The following is an 18346-nucleotide window of genomic DNA, read 5'->3' as shown; positions in this document are numbered from 1 at the left end:
GGACGATGACCCTGCTGGTAGACAGGCGGTCCATCCACTCTGAAGTGTTGTCCTGGTGCTCGTGACGATTTGTACTAAAACAATCCTTTAGTTTCTTCGAGTCTGCAAAGCACTTAGCCAGGGTGTGCGGTCTCTGGCCATGTTTTTCTGTATGCGGTATTATCTGCCCCATAAGTGAGATAAATTCATAGGCTCTCTGGAATGAGATGCTCATACTAAGCCGTGGGATCTGTCCACACCAGCCATCCCTGTCCTTCACAATGCTGGTCCCTACTCGTATAACACCTGTGTTCTCTAGTAGTTACCTCATGCTTCTAAATCCCCCTCTTCAAAGCTGAGTGAGATTTATGTTTAAAGAAGCAAATTGCTTTAAGTCACTAACATGAATAAAAACTACTGCCCCCAAATAGAGTAGACAAATATAACGCTAAATATAATATAGTGTTATTAAATTCCACAGAAGGCAAACCAAAAGGAATATTTTTTTTTTAAATGGTAACTTTCTCAACATGACTCATTAAAAACGGCTGTTTCGTGGCTCCACTTAAAATCATCTCTAGCAGTACCAGTGGTGTATGCCTTGCACTTTGGGGAAAACTGAACTAAATGGATAATGAGACAGTACTGTGATGTAAGTCAAATTACAGCATAGGCTATAAAATTCAAATTACTAACCCTTCAGGCAGGAAGCATGATGCATTAACAGAGTCTGCCTGAGATTCTTGGACAGCAAGATAGTGCTGTGGGGTAATTAATACCTTTTCTTACGTATCCGGAGGTCGTTTCCCTCAAAGAGCTAAAAATCAGTGAGCAGAGAAAACGGACACAGAGTCCAGGCATTAAAGTATTTGCATTTTACCACAGAAAACTGCTTCAGAGCTTAATTCAGGGCCGTATGGTTTCTTCAGGCATTTTAACACTATATTCAGATACCAATTTTATACACTCCAGGCAGCTTTTAATCTGTGTTCACGGGAAACACCTCGTTTTTTTAATTCCAAGTTTATTTTAGCTATTTGCCTGATTAAAAAACTAATCCACTGTCAGAACATGAGAAATCTGCCACTTTCCCTGCCTCTCTCTGGGTCTGTAGGAAGCGATGCCTTGCCCCCCTCCTCCCTAGGATACGGCCCAACGCTGTCAGGAGAGGCCTGTCCATAGCTGGCCTGGTGCTGAGAAGCAAAGCCAGGGCTTCCACCCAGAGTCCTGCCTGCCAAGCACGTCCAGTCACTTTGGCGGCAAAACAGTGCTCATCCCAAGCCTCTCTCCTTTTACCTATACATAACCTCCAAGCACCACTCTCTTTCTTCCTAAGCTCACTGTTCTTTCTAATACGACACATGATCCCCTTGACTTTGTGCCTGAAATAGCAGAAAACAAAGCCACAAAAGTCAGGGTTTGGAGGTCTTGGCGGTTCCACTTGGTGTAGGACATGAGCCTGTAAAAACTTCTCCCCTCCTCATTGATAGATTTTTCTGGAAACAAACACAAAACTTGTCTTTTCTCCCTCACTTGAGCTAGGGAACACCAGGACAGGTCTAATTTTGCTCCTGGAATGAAAGCCAACTTGAGCTGAGGTCAGTAATAGCATCTTACCCTTTAACCAGCAATATCCTGAAGGTTTCCTACCTTCCATGTGAGAAGGTGCAGGACTGCTGGGAGCTGAGCAAAGTCCATACTCATAACCACATGAAGCTGCTGAAGGAACATTAGTAGTGAGTTTGTGGGTAGCGATGGCTCAGATCTTGCTACCTGGCATGTTCGGTGGGATCAACAGGGATGGCAGCCTCTGTGGGCTTCTTAGCAATGCAAAATCTGAAGCCCTTCTCCAGACTTACTGCATCAGAATCCATATTTTAACAAAATCCTATGGTAATTCATTGCATGTTCAGGTTTGACAAGCATTAATCCTATGACTTGAGTGGCCTGGTATTAACACCTTGCCTTCCTCCTCCATGGTCAAGCAATGCTCTCTGGAAAATCAGGAATTGAGGAAGCCAATAAAGGTCCTACCATGACAGAGACAGCCCTGGCTGTGGATCTGCTACTACTCAGGGACTGGGCAGGGACTCAAAAGAACAGCCTCTCTGATCATGGAGGAGCAGCCTCTCAGCAGGAGCAACAGAAAACCAGAGGCTCCAACAGGCCTCCAGACATAAGCCCAAACCCTCACAAATGCCTGTATCCATACAAACTAGTGGTTTTCACAATGCTTCTCAGGCTAGAGACGTTGCAACTTTTATTTACCTACTCAGTTGCCTAGGAAATTCACATTAATGTGATTTTATCTGCAAAAATAATAATAATAATAATAATGAGATGGAACAGTGAGATTTGCCTGACCTGGAAATAGCTCAAGACCCATGTTCCTGTTGGTTAAACTAAATGATGACCTTGTTCTGCTCTGTCCACATACACCACACCCACAGACAACACACACTCACAATACACCACATACATACCATACGCGCACACGCACACCACACACACATACACACACACATCCGTGCTACTGAGCCAGAGTAAGGCACTAACCACTAGAGGAAGGGGGCAGTTGACTCCCCTCGGCATTTCTAAATGAGCCTGATAAGAAGGTGACAGGATCTGCAGGATCCTTCACAAAACTCCCAACACCTGCAGAAGGAAAGGAAACATTTTGTGTCCTGACAACTGACTTCGATGAAAGCTTAATTTCTTTCATCAACACGCTGGAAGGTATAAAGGGACACATGGGAGGAAGCATGTAGCAGAATGTTTGGCAAGAAATTGCTGATGTGAGAAGTGGTAAACCGGGGAGCTGCCAACGGCAACTGTCCACAGAGCGCCCGGTCACATCACACTGGGCATCTTCACGCTCTATGTGTCCCCTCTCCCAAATAATTAAAGCCAGTACTTCTCCTCCTTCTCAAGGATTTCGGGCTCCTGCTTATTTTCCCTTCTAATGCCAATTTCAAAATTGCTCTTCTATTTCTTCAGATCGTGTGATCTCAGTGACCGTTTTCCTAAGTCACTGCTTCCTTACAGAATTAATAGCCAGCTACTCTTTATAACGGAGATAACTGCTGCGACAAGGGAGAGCAGTTTCAGTGATATATACTTTATATAAATGCGACATAGGATAGCCTTAGTGGCGATTCTGGCCTCAGACGCCTGTCCCATGCCACACTCCGGTGTAAGGGAAGCCGCCGCATCTGTGCTGAGGGGCAGGGCTAAGCTTTGCATTGCTCGCCACCCCTGTCCTGTGGCAGCCGATTCCTAGAGTGTCCAGGGACCTGGAGTTTATGGTTTATATTTGTCTTAAAAAGATGAGCTGGGTCAACCATTCCTCACTTAGAAATCTGTCACTAGCAAATAGATGCCACAGCAGGGGCAGAAGCCAAAAAGTGCATGGAAAGAGACCACAACCACTTGGGCCTGGAGAGGTCAGTTCCAGGACAGCAGATCAGCAGGGAGGGAAGAACAGAGCACAGACCAGCAGAAGCAGACACGCTGTAAGACAGAGAGAGGCCACGAAACTCCGAAGGTGGTGTCAGATGCCAGCTCCCAGCCAATGCTTTTGAAATGTTAGCTCCAGCCGCGTCCTTACAATCGAATACCCTCTACCTAAACAGATCTGGGTCCTCTGCAACCAAATAAGCCACTCCAAAATGCACTAAATAAATGAATTTATTTTTTATCTTAAAAAATAATAATTTTTTTCACTTTTTGCATTACCTTCAAACTAAGAAATAATTCTCAAGAAAAATAAAAGTAGACCCTATGTCAAGAACATAGAGCCTGGTCTAAAGACCATTTCCAGTTCATAGGATCTGGTAGATGACAGAAACTTCACAGCTGTTAAAAGTAGGGGGTAAAATCATTTTTCCTCCACCACATTTTCAATCAAATACTGATTATCACCGCTGTCTTATAACAGTGACCCACCAAAAAATTCTGTATCTGAGCCTTGCAGTTTCTGTGGAAGACATGAGAATGCAAGATCCAGACCTGAGGTTCACTGAGAAGAAACTTGTAGATTTTTGCAGGAAAGCAAAAACAAAACACAAAACAGGTATGTAATAATGGAGAGAAGGAAAAGGATCATCATTTTTATAAATAGGAAGCACTTCATCATTCTAGTGAAATCTGGAAATCAAAATAAACTCACAAACACACCACACAAACTCAAGTGGGCAGAACCACCAGTGGCCTAATTAGAAATAATTAAACTTGGGCGCCTGGGTGGCTCAGTTGGTTAAGCGACTGCCTTCGGCTCAGGTCATGATCCTGGAGTCCCGGGATTGAGTCCCGCATCGGGCTCCCTGCTCGGCAGGGAGTCTGCTTCTCCTTCTGACCCTCCTCCCTCTCATGCTCTCTGTCTCTCATTCTCTCTCTCTCAAATAAATAAATAAAATCTTTAAAAAAAAAAAAAAAAGAAAAGAAATAATTAAACTGACAGAGATGCCCGGACAACAAGCTGCTCTGTTCACTATCGGGAGACAGATTCTTAGAGGAGCGTACCAAGCAACTGAACCACAGACGGAGGAATCAAACTATCCCCAGGAAGGCTGCCCCTCACTTCAGCAGCCTCCCAGCACTGGACAAATGACCACACCATTAGCTCTCAAAGTCACATGCAGTAAAATGAGGGGGCTGGGTTATATGACTTCCCAGTCCCCTCTCCAACTCTCTGAATCAGACTGAACCTACTTTGAGAAAATCATCACCTAAAAACTGTGTTATGAAATATTTCTGGTAAATACCTGCAAGCTGATTAAACCATTCAATAATGGCTTAAATTAATTTCATCCCCAAATTTATACATAGCTTCCCCATATCCATCAGAAAAAGCACCTCCAACAGCATTTATCCAGCTATATTTACTCACAATCGCCCGCAGCACCAGAAGAGACAAATGGACAATTCAAGTGGAATCTTTTTCTTACCATTTCGAGACACATCAAGTTCCACCAGCTGCATGAAGTTTGCTATTTCTGGAGGGAGCCGCTGAATTTCATTATCACTAAGTCCAAGCTTTCGTAATTTGACTAGCTGGAAAAATTGCTGAAAGACAAAATAGTTTCACATGGGTCTCACATATATTTGCAATGTAAACTTTCTGCCCAATATGAAATGTAAAAGAATGTCTTTTAAAAACTACTGAGAATTGTACCAATATCAATTTCCTGATTTTGATATTGTAACAGCCATGTAAAGACACTACCACTGGGATAAACTGGGCACAAAGGACATCTCTGTACTATTTTTACAACTTCCTATGAATCGACAATTATCTCAAAAGTTTTTAAAAATAAGTAAGTAGCTCAATGAGAATGGTAATTACTCCTTTAAACTATCCAGTGGGTGGTCAGATTTTCTACTTATAGAAACAGATATTAAATCTTCAGTGTTAAATGAACATACGTAAAAATTAGAAAATATTTTTAAAAGACAGTTTAATAGGAATTACTGTGCATCAGAAAATATATAAATATCCCACAAATGTGTAAAGGGAAAAAAAATTGGTTTTGGCCAATCTAAAGCAGAGCCTGCACTGGATACTTCCATTAACCATGGCACACTGAACACATGCCTTTTCCTCCCACACCTTTTGAAACTGTACTAAAATGACACTAAAAGAATGTATACAGAAATGGATATAAATATAAAAATATGAAATAAATGCATGAAGACAATTAATAATGAGAGGGGACAAGAAGTACACCAGACATGCCACAAAATCCTCGAAGCCAGAAAACAGATGAACAAATGGGAACTAACAAAAGAATCCAAACAAAGCTGAAATTCAAGCCTGTGGAGTGAGGAGTCAATAGGAAATTAGGTCCAGGTGACCTCAGAGAAGGAAGGAGAACCAGTTGAAAATCTATATAAAGAACAGTTAGGTCCCCATATCTTCTTCTCTACCCTGCATATCCAGGCAGGAGACTGGAAATTTCCTCTCTAGAAGAGCTGACTCTAAAGCACAGCTGAGGACAGGGATGAGGCACCCTACTAAAAACAGGGGGACTGAGTCAAAGCCCGATCAGTGAGATCCCACCCTCTTCCCAGAGCCAACTTCCCAGGCATGAGAACAGACCCTATAGACACGAATTATAGTAGAGAGAAGCCCCAGGTTACAAGCCCCACCCATGCACACAGAGCTTCCAACCATCACCCCCCACCCCCCGCCCCTTCAAGTGTATGGATCTTTCATTTAAGCAGAGCCAGGGTTCTCTGGATACTAGAAGAAAGCCTCTAACATGCAAGGGAATACCTGTGTGCCCACACTTCAAATATGAAACAAATAGGATGTGAGAAAAAAACTTCATCAACCAAAAAATGTAAGTAACACCCTCAGAGAAATAAGAGAAAATGAAGCAATGTGATACCATAAAAAGCAAGCTTCAAAGAAGAATTAAGCTTTTAGAAATAAAAAAAAAAATTGTAGGATTAATAAAGAATCCAATAAAAGAGGTGAAAAATAAAGTTAAAATCCCTTAGAAAGTAGGATAAAAAGACTACAAAACAGAGATATGGGAGAGAAAAAGGAAAATTCGAGGATCAGTCCCACAGGGTATGACATCCGACTAATAGGTATTCCAAAAAGAGAACACAGGGGACTTCAGAACATGCATTTTCTGGTTTGGAAAAGTCCACCACATGGCCAATAAAATGAATGACAGGCATGTAAGAATACCAAGAAATATAAAATTTTAGAACTCCAGAAATAAGAAGATTCCAAAAGCTTCCAATAAGAAGATTCCAAAAGCTTCCAGAGACCAGGGGGTGGGGTGGGGGGTCATAATAAAGAACTGGGAATCATAAAGATGCTGGACTCCACAGCAGCCTTGAAAGTAAGAAGTCCTTGGAGCAATGCCTTCAAAATTCCAAGAAAACATTATTCCCAACCTAAAATTACATACCCAACCAAACCATCAATCAAGTACGATGACCAAATACATTTTTAGACATGCATGGTCTCAAAAAAAATGTATCTTCCTTGCACCTCAGGAATCCATTAAATGTGAGCATAAATCTCAAAGGAGGAGGATCTGAGATCCAACGATCAGAGAATCAACAAAACAGAGACAAAAGAAATTTCCAGGATAGAACAGTGAAGGGACTTCCAAGATGTCGGCTGACCAGCAGGCCCTGAAAGGGAGCAGTCCACACTGCAGACAACAGGGAGGCTCCCAGAGGAAAGATTTTTGGGGGCAAAACACACATCTGTGGGTTTATCTGATGTGTTGGAAAGTATCAAGAAGATTTGTTTATTGATAAATTAGAAACAAAATAAGCAAAAAAGGAAGCAGTTATTAATTTCAGGAAAAATACAAAGTATGAGAAGACATATTCATAATATAAATTTAAGACTTGGTTATGAAAAATACTTAGTCGTAATGTTTTAATAGCTACATATTGATAAAAACAAGATTTGTGTTACATCAATATTGAGAGTATGGAGAAGAAACCATAAGTGTTAAAGTCTCATCTTCCATAGAAAGAAATCAAAAGGTAACTACAAAGTGGAAAAAAAAAAAATCAAACTAAAAGCAAGCTTAGAAATGTGGGGGCATACAGCAGTAGAAACAGCTAAGAGCTGGGAGTTCTCAAGAGCCAGAAACTTCGGACAGGGAAGGCAAGAGGCTACTCTTCTTCACTGTCACACTATGAGGCTTATTGGATTTAAAAAAAAAAAAAACTATTAGCATATATTACTTTGCTAAAAATAGAAATTGAATTTACAAAGGAAAAAGTCTCTACTAAGATTACAGGCTACTCCAAATGATAGTTTTGAAAGATGCTAACATTTAATAAATGTCAGTTTTTTGTTTTTATTTTATTTTATTTATTTATTTTTGGTAAAAGAGACTGTATACGTCTATAATCAAAAAGAAGGCACTATCATTTGGGAGGCGGTACGGCAATACATGGAACATAAGTTTTCAAGTTCACTGACATTGTAATGATATTTTTGAGCATCTGTCCTTGTAATATAATTGAAAATAAGAAAAACAAGCTACAGTGCACAAGATGTCTTTGCATTATTATCAACAAAATGAAAAACTGGAAAACATACATATCAAATAAGGGAAATGATTAGCATGTTATTAAATAATTCAATATTGAGTAAGTGACAGAAATGATTACTATAAAGGCCATATAACTTCAAAAAGACTTACAATGCAAATATAATTTTAAAAAGACAAAAATACGGGTACACTACGTAAAAAGCATGTGTACATGTTGACAGGAAGGAAACACAAGAAAAAAAGTGATTTCAGGTGATAAGGAAAATGCATATACTTTATTTTTTAACAAAAAAGAAAGATATTTTTCAATAAAATGATGAATCTCAGCAAATGAATGCTACCAATTAGCTATATAAGATAATGAAAGTGCTCAATGAAAGGACTAATCCTTTGGATTTCTTTAATCATACAGCTGAGGTTTAATTTCTTAAGGAAAGGTATTGAAATTTCTTGATGCTGGTTGTACGAAAGCATTAGGGGACACAAATGCCATTCAAAAGAGTCACATATTTGAATAATTGAGCTTATGCCAATTGTTCAAAGAGGCTGACAGTTTCATAATGCATCAATGTGTCTACTCAAGCATGAAAAGCTCACTTTATTTTCCAGGAAAGATATAATAGCAACAGCACAAAACCATCACCAATTCCATACATTCAGGGACCATTCAGAAATAATACGAGAAATCAAGTCCCTAAGGTACTTAGATCTGCAGTGAATAATAAGTTAGTTTTACGACTGTGGCAACAACAGCATACAAATCCCCACATCCAGTAGAAATCGTAACAGCAGGCAGATTTAAGTTTTGTTCTGCATGTTAAAAGCATCCTCAAAGAGACTGTCATGAACACTACCTTCTTCAACTTGGGAAGCACATACCAGACATCAAACAACCCTATCTGACAGGTTCCCCAAAATGAAAACATTAATTTCTAAATCCTTTCCTCATTGCCCTGATGGGATCTTAATTTATCATCCAAATGCTTTAAAATAACTACTTTCTTATAAGACGGACACAATGCCACTAAGACTTTAAGAAATCCTCAAGTTTTCAACTTCCTCAGATAGTCAGGGGGAAAAAAATCCCAACAAGCTATAAGCCCTTCTGCCTCCTCTTTGACATTAGCCAGGGCACAGGAAGAACAATTCATGTAGCTGTCTTGGCAGGGCACCGCAGCGTGGAGTGATCATGTGACGCAACACACAGACACCATTCTTCAACTATACCATGTTTGATTACAGCACACTGGCCCGCTTTAGAGGACACTGTGTACAATTACATGCAAAGAAACCCAAATTGCCTTGGCTCATTATGCCACACCACAGGCTTCTTACAGCCATCCTCGTTTTTAGTAGATGCAGAGTCTATAATTTGGCTGTACAGCTCATTTCCTTTTCCCATTACCCACTTTTGACAAGGTTCTTTTTCCCCTTCTTTTGGAACAGTGTTAGTGACCCCCTTCTTCTCAGAAAGGGACATTCCTGGGCTGCAGGGGTAGTTCAATTCACAAATCAATCAATGTGATACACCACATTAATAAAAGAAAGGGTAAAAACCATATGATCCTCTCAATAGATGCAGAAAAAGCATCTGACAAAGTACAGCATCCATTCTTGATAAAAACCCTCAACAAAGTAGGGCTAGAGGGAGCGTACCTCAATATCATAAAGGCCAGATATGAAAGACCTACAGCGAATATCATCCTCAATGGGGAAAAACTGAGAGCTTTTCCCCTAAGGTCAGGAACACAAGGATGTCCACTCTTACCACTGTTATTTAACATAGTACTAGAAGTCCTAGCCTCAGCAATCAGACAACAAAAAGAAATAAAAGACATCCAAACTGGCAAAGAAGAAGTCAAACTTTTACTCTTCGCAGACGACATGATACTATATGTAGAAAACCCAAAAGACTCCACCAAAAAATTGCAAGAACTGATACAGGAATTCAAGAAAGTGGCAGGATATAAAATCAATGCACGGAAGTTAGTTGCATTTCTATACACTAACAATGAAGCTGAAAAAAGAGAAATCAAGGAATTGATCCCATTTACAATTGTACCAAAAACCACAAGATACCTAGGAATAAATCTAACCAAAGAGGTAAAGGATCTGTTCTCTGAAAACTATAGATCACTCATGAAAGAAATTGAGGAAGACATAAAGAAGTCGAAAAACATTCCATGCTCATGGATTGGAAGAACAAATATTGTGAAAATGTTTATGCTACCTAAAGCAATCTATACATTCAATGCAATCCCTATCAAAATACCATCAACTTTTTTCAGAGCTGTAATAATCCCAAAATTTGTATGGAACCAGAAAAGACCCCGAATAGCCAAAGGAATGTTGAAAACGAAAAGCAAGGCTGGTGGCATCACAATTCCAGACTTCAAGTTGTATTACAAAGCTGTCATCATCAAGACAGTATGGTACTGGCACAAAAACAGACACATAGATCAATGGAACAGAATAGAGAGCCCAGAAATGGACCCTCAACTCTATGGTCAACTAATCTTTGACAAAGAAGGAAAGAATATCCAATGGAAAAAAAGTCTCTTCAAAAAATGGTGTTGGGAAAACTGGACAGCCACATACAAAGAATGAAACTAGACCATTTCCTTACACCACACACAAAAATAGACCAAAATGGATGAAAGACCTAAATGTGGGACAGGAAACCATCAGAATCCTAGAGGAGAACAGAGGCAACAACCTCTTTGACCTCAGCCGCAGCAACTTCTTCTTAGACACGTCTCCAGAGGCAAGGGAAACAAAAGCAAAAATGAACTATTGGGATTTCATCAAGATAAAAAGCTACTGCACAGCAAAGGAAACAATCAACAAAACTAAAAGGCAACCTACGGAATGGGAGAAGATATTCACAAATGACATATCAGATAAAGGGTTAGTATCCAAAATCTATAAAGAACTTATCAAACCCAATACCACAAAAATAAAAAATCCAGTCCAAGAAATGGGCAGAAGACATGAACAGACATTTCTCCAGAGACATCCAAATGGTCAACAGACACATGAAAAAGCACTCAACATCCCTCGGCATCAGGGAAATACAAATCAAAACTACAATGAGATACCACCTCACACCAGTCAGAATGGCTAAAATTAACAACTCAGGAAATGACAGATGCTGGTGAGGATGTGGAGAAAGGGGAACCCTCTTACGTTTTTGGTAGAAATGCAAACTGGTGCAGCTACTCTGGAAAACAGTATGGAGGTTCCTCAAAAAGTTAAAAATAGAGCTACCTTATGACCCAGCAATTTCACTACCAGGTATTCATCCAGAGGATAGAAACATAGTGATTTGAAGGAGCACATGCACCCAGTGTTGATAGCAGCAACGTCCACAATAGCCCATAAATACATACATATATATATATGAATATTACTCAGCCATCAGAAAGAATGAAATCTTGCCATTTGCAATGATATGGATGGAACTAGAAGGTATTACGCTAAGCGAAATAAGTCAATCAGAGAAAGACGAATACCGTAAGATTTCACTCATATGTGGAATTTAAAAAACAAGACAGATGAACACATGGGAAGGGAAGGAAAAATAAAATAAGATAAAAAGAGAGGGAAGCAAACCATAAGAGACTCTTAACTAGGAAACAAACTGGAAGGGAGGTGGGTGGGGGAATGGAATAATTGGGTGATGGGCATCAAGGAGGGTACTTGATGTACTGAATACTGGGTGTTATAGGCAACTGATGAATCACTAAATTCTACCCCTGAAACTAGTAATACATTGTATGTTAACTAAATTGAATTTAAATAAAAACTTTAAAAAAGAAAAAGAAAGGGACATAAGAGATCTCAGTCCTAAAAGAGCTATATCCTTTAATTACTATATGGCCAAGGATCAGTCAATTGTCCCCCCAATTGCCCAAACTTCTCCTCCTCAGAGTAAAGAAAACATAAATCATTGTTACAGATTCACCTGTAGGAAAATGGCATAAAGAATGTTATTAAACTCCTGAAAAATTGTTTGATTCCAGCTGATTCCAGTTTGACACCAAACTGACTCAAAGATTTCCCTTCCGGATGCATTAGAACCCTTCAACTAAATGGTCACCCCTTTTCATTCTATGTAATTCTCATCACATTCCTACTCCTGTACCCTTTGACCTGAACTGCCTTTTTGGACAACCTCTTTGATAAAGATATGGTAAACCAATGGTTCTAATCTTGAGGTAGAATTAACACTTGTTACAGGATAGAGGTAACCCTTGAACAACACAGATTTGAACTGTATTTTTTTTCAATAAATACAGTACAGCACTATAACTGTATTTTCTCTTCCTTATAATTTTCTTAACATTTTCTCTAGTTTACTTTATTCTAAGAATACAGTATGTAATACATAGAATATACAAAATATGTGTTAATCTATTGTTTATGTTATAGGTAAGGCTTCCTGTCAACAGTAGGCTATTAGTAGTTAAGTTTTGGTGGAGCCAAAAGTTACATGCAGATTTCTGACTGTCCTTGGGAGTGAGGGGCGGCAGCCCTAATCCATTACCACATTGTTCAAGGGTCAACTGTATATCATTTGTGTCATCTGGCAATGTTATTTTCTGTGAGATTTATAAAAAGTGACTGTAATTTTATTACCCAGAAATTCTATTCCTAGGTATATACCTTATTTTTTAAAAAATTCTCACATATATTATTTCAGAATACATAAAAGAATGTGCTTGACAGAATTATTTGTAATTGTCCAAAACTATAAATAACTCAAATACCCATCAATACTAGATCTGAGAGGTATATTCTTATAATGAAATTCTACATAGCAATCAAAATGAAAGCTTAGTCATTATAGGAAGGAATCTTAGAAATAATATTCAGCAAATGAAGCCTTTGCAAAAAAAAATGCATACTATATTATTCCACTTACATAAAGCTGAACACTAAAGAGTGTTGGTCAGAGATGCACACAGAGGTGGTAAAAACTATAAAGAAAAGCAAAGAAGTGATTTCTATGAAATCGGATTAGTGCCTGCCTATAGGTGTAAGGGAGAAAACTGTGACCAGGAAGGGCACATAATGGACTTTTGGAGTCCAAGCAATGTTAAATGTCTTAACCTGAGTGGTAGTTACAAGTACTCATTCTATAATATGTTATAAGCTACATTTACACCTTATGCACTTTGCTATATATTTGTTTAATTTCACAGTAAGAATAGTCTTACTAATCAGGAAGGAAAATACTAGACAATTAGCACCAACGACATCCAATTCTTTAACTCATCATAGTTAATGATAATGAAAAACAATGACATTATACCTGGAGAAGGGGAGAAAGAAAATGACCATAGTGACCAAAAGTAACATCAATAATGATAATGCTACAGCCAAAATGATATATAGCCATCAGCCTCTATTAAGGGATTCTCTGTGCTTGGCAGTAAGCTAAGGGCTTTACAGGGATTACATTCTTTAATCATCTCAACGTTGCCACCATGCTGATACCTATATGTACCAGTTAACTTCTGCTGCATAACAAACCATCGCAAATTCTAAAACAATATTTTTTTTTTTTTTAATTTCTCACATTCTGTAGGTCGGCCGGGCAGAATTCGAAAGTGGCAAAAGAAGAGGCTGCAAGGACTCTTGGGGCCCAGGCCTTGAAATGTGCATGCTGTCATTTTTGCCACATTCAGGGGGTTGGAGAATCAGTCTGTACTGGTAGATGGAAGGAGCAACAAAAATCACATTGAAAAGAGGCAGGGGATGGGAGAAATCTGGTAGGTTAAATGGCCTACCACAAAATGAGCAGGAGCCTCAGGCATGCCACAGAAAAACATACATAAAAACTGGATAGATTATTCTAGACATTTCTATGCTGGATCATAGAGTGATGACTGCTTAAAGAAAGTTTAAACAGAAAAGAGAAAAACATATTGCACAAACTCTGGCCAAGATTTTTGATACATGAGAAAGTTATAAAGGGAAAAGCCCAAGAAATATTCACAGAATAGTGACAGGATCAGTTGTCTGAAGCAGGGAATTCAAATAATCGTATTTCAGGTCTAGGATCTGAATTTGAAAAGTTTTAGCAGACACTCAAAAATGAGAACTACTAATTAAAGAAGCATTAGTATTTTTTTTTTTTTTAGTGTGTTTTGGTAAAGAGCTATGGAATGGGAATGTCCCCAGGTGAATCACTTTGTTCCCTTATTTAAAAAAAAAAGCATCCAATGATTGAAGGGCTCTTTTTAGTTCTAAAAATTATAAGATTGCATTTCAAAATACCTTCAGTGTACCTTAAAAAAAATGAAAATCCTATTAGCACACAATACAATAAGCATGAGGTTAAAAATGCATAAAATTACGGAAAGTAGATTAGTGGTTGCCTAGCAAATAGAGAATGACTGCTAATGGGTTTGGGGTTTCTCTTGGGGTGATGAGAACATTCTAAAAACTAATTGTGGTAATGGCTGCACAACTTGGCATATACTAAAAACCATGGGATCGTGCATGCACTTTAAATGGGTAAGCTGTATGGCATATGAGTCATATCTCAATAAAGATGTCAAACCATGCATAGGATTGGTAGACATCAATGAAGATGGGACCCCTTTTGGCGATAAAAGACTAAGTGAGGGACACCCAGATACCTTACGTAGTTGAATCCCTACAGGTACCAATGAGGCTAAGTTTTTCATCTCCAGTTAACAGATAAGAAAACTGAGGTTTCCGCCCCATTTAGTGGCTTCCCTAGCCCTGCTGCCAGTTAATAACATTCTTTAAGGAAAACTCTAAAACACGATCACAGTGGAGGATCACAGAGTAATAAAATGCTCAGGTAGCTTTGAGCAGTGGCAGTATGGTAGCCAATGAGGTTTACCCAAGGCGCAATTATTGCTAATTAAAATGCTCAGGTAACTAACTGACTAACAAAAAACATTTCGGAAACTATATTTTCATTAGCTAAGTAAAACAAAGTCAGGGGAAGGGGGGAGTTTAGGCTTGGAAAGGGATAAGGAGTTACACAACTGCGCCAATGCTGTATTTCATCTTGATGAATGAGTTGAAAGGGAAAGGAAAGCGCATGCCAACGAAAGCAGCATGTAAGAGCACCTAAATGGTGTTGCTGCCCATTAGATCCAGGCCAAAAGAGTAGACATAAAAGAAAAGTAATCTAGACAGATAAGAAAATGAATCCACTTCTAGAGGATCATGGGCAGGGCGAGGTAACTCCAGATAAAGACTGAGGAAAGGGGAAGGCTGACAAAGACAGGGAAAGCAGTAGACAGAAATCTGAAACAAGTTTATAATATGATACAGCAAAAGAGCATAGAAAGAAAAAAAGGCTTGGTCCAGTTTAGGGGCACTGGGGAAGGTATCACCCAGCACCAGGACAGTCCTGGTGAAATTCAAAAAAGACTAACAACACTGTCTATTTAACTGGCAATTCAATTTTTTTTTTAACCATTTTCAGAGAAACATAGAATGGTATTCAATCGAGAGTCACAAATACTTAAAAATCTGAAACACTGATTCACAAAACTGAAAGCTTCTATCCACGCACTATAACATGGGCCAGGTAACAGATAATAAATACAAAATGAGATAAAGGTTTAACTTCTCAATAAAACTAACCACTTCCTCTATAATCTGAAGCAGGAAGAAATATATTTCCTTGCCCATTTCTTTGTCCAAATAAATGAAACAGATCACAGGAAAAAAATCTCCTGTTTTAAAATATAAATTTTTTTAACTGGTTCACGATTTCAGCAGCACAGATACCCTTTGTGCAACAAAGAAAAGAGTGTGGGCTCTTGTCCTTATGTGACCCTTAAAGGTCACAGGTAAATCAAATTTCAGAGAAGCAACTTAGTTTCCCACTGAGTGCTAGCACGTATTATAATAAAGATGTTTATATTTACTTTGCTTAAAATATTTCTCTTTCCAATTTTTCTGTCTTCTGGGCTCCACTAGTAATTTTGTCTTCTCTCATTTGTTAACATGTTTTCATGTTTTTGAGGTGCTTTCATACATTATCAAGCTATTACCATTAATGAACCCTAACAAAGATATGAATGCCCTAAGGGTACCCCCCAACCCCAACAATTAAAATAGCTCAGGTGTGAATCACCTTGAAAATCATGAAGACAGGAATGTTTTATTTATTGTGCTATGACCAGAAGAGTAGATAAGGCTGACAGTGGTATTTGCAATGGTTTAGAGAAGGAAAACTTTTATCAAAATGAAGATGAATTAGGTGCTTGCTTCAGCAGCACATATACTAAAAGTAGCATAAATTAGAACAGCATTACTTTACTGAGAACCTGAGTGAAGGGACAAACCAAGGACATGGAAGGACAGGCTGATGGCACAGATGGAGACTTGACAAGACTTGGATTGAGCAGGACTGGCACAGCACAGAGAAGGGTCAAATATGACAAAGTGGAGAAAAAGGATCAACCTGGAACACTACAGGGGAAGGATTAAACACAGGATGGTAAATTCAAGCAATGAACTATTATATGGCCATTAAAAATCTTGTTTCTCTATGGACTATAACAAAATAAAAAGCTTCTGCACAGCAAAGGAAATCAACAAAACAAAAAGGCAACCTACTGAATGGGAGAAGATGTTTGCAAAGATGTATCCAATAAAGAGCTGATATCCAAAATATATAAAGAACTTATATAACTCAACACTAAAAAATCTGATTGAAAAGTGGACAGAGGACCTGCATAGACATTTTTCCGAAAAAGACATCCAGGTGGCCAACAGTCACATGAGAAGATGCTCAACATCACTAATCATCAAAACCACAATGAGATATCACCCCACACAAAGTCAGAATGGCTAGTATCAAGAACACAAGAAACAACAAGTGTTGGCGAGGATGTGGGAAAAAACGAACCCTTGTGCACCTCTGGTGGGAATGTAAATTGCTGCAGCCACCCCATGGAAGTTCCTCAAAAAATTAAAAATAGAAATGCCATATGATGCAGTAATCCCACTATTGGGTATTTACCCAAAGAAAATGAAAACACTAATTTAAAAAAAATATATGTACCCCTATGTTTGTTTATTGCAGCATTATTTATAATAGCGAAGGTATGGAAGCAACCTGAGTGTCTACTGGTAGACAAATGGATAAAGAAGATGTCACACACACACACACACACACACACACACACACACACACAAATGAAGATTACTCAGCCACAAAAAAGAATGAGATCTTGTCATTTACAACAACATGGATGGACCTAGAGGGTATTATGATAAGTGAAGTAAGTCAGAGAAAGACAATTACCATATGATTTCACTTACATGTGGAATCTAAAAAACAAAACAAACAACAACATCAACAAAAAAAACCAGACTTTTATATACAGAGAACAAACTGGTGGTTGCCAGAGGGGAGGTAGGTAGGGGCAGGGTGAAATTATATAAAGGAATTCAGAGGTACAAACTTCCAGTTATAAAATAAGTAAGTCACAAGGATGAAAAGCACAGCATAGGGAATCGAGTCAAAAATATTGTAATAATGTTGTATAGTTACAGATGGTGACTACATTTATTACAATGAGCACTGACTAATGCACAGAACTGTCAAATCAGTATGTTATACACCTGAAACTATAACACTGTATGTTAATTATACTTCAATAAAAAATGTAAAAGTCATGTGTCTAAGGAATATTTAATAATACAAATATATGTGTTCTAGGGTTATCAAAAAAGAATTTAAAATTGTATGTATGGCATAATCCCTATTTTGCTTGTATTATAATAGGAATTTTAGGGAAAAATTTTTTTTCTTTATTTATTTTTTTATAATTTAAACTCTAGATACTTAACATAACTGGGGAATATTGGTTTCTGGGGAAAAATTAAATTGTTTCAATATTGGTTGAATAAGCAACTTCGTTTCATTATTGGTTTCTGGGGGAAAATTACCTTAAAAAGGTACATCTTCTGGAATAAAAAAGAACTTAAACTCAATGATTTAGGATCATTCAACCTTAGGGTGTTGATGTTTTGTATCACAGAAAGCCAAAGAGTCTATTTATCTGAACGAAGAGTTGTTTTTCCTTCAAACTTGAACCAACTGTATCTTCAAGCAAAACTTGAGACCAGTTTACATACCAAAAAAGTTCTTCCAAAAGAAGTCAAAGAAATATTCAATTAAGTTTTATTAAAAGGGGTCTTATATTTTGGCACAGGATATTCAGTAAGGTTGAATTTTTCATATATCGTACTCAGGAAAGCATTACATGACTCAAATGTAATACAATGTGTTTAGTGGATGTTCTGTGTTGGATTCGAGACAGTTTATCCAA

At 38.3% G+C, this 18346-nt stretch overlaps 1 protein-coding gene and 1 pseudogene across 1 annotated transcript in view; one reads left to right on the top strand and one right to left on the bottom strand.

Annotated features, from left to right (window-relative positions):
- Nucleotides 1–18346, bottom strand: part of LRRC1 (leucine rich repeat containing 1) — a 129240-nt gene that overhangs the window by 74150 nt on the left and 36744 nt on the right. The window contains exon 2 of the mRNA XM_045867025.3: nt 4926–5043. Coding sequence (XP_045722981.1) covers nt 4926–5043 — 118 coding nt within the window. The remainder of the gene's footprint in view (nt 1–4925; nt 5044–18346) is intronic.
- Nucleotides 14850–14970, top strand: LOC123837982 (U4 spliceosomal RNA; annotated as a pseudogene).

This window comes from Mirounga angustirostris, unplaced genomic scaffold (genome assembly GCF_029215605.1).
Source record: "Mirounga angustirostris isolate CCGP_5_RB_7025 unplaced genomic scaffold, mMirAng1.0.hap1 SCAF_8, whole genome shotgun sequence".
In the NCBI taxonomy this organism is placed as follows: domain Eukaryota; kingdom Metazoa; phylum Chordata; class Mammalia; order Carnivora; family Phocidae; genus Mirounga; species Mirounga angustirostris.
This window is presented reverse-complemented; position numbering and strand designations above follow the sequence as displayed.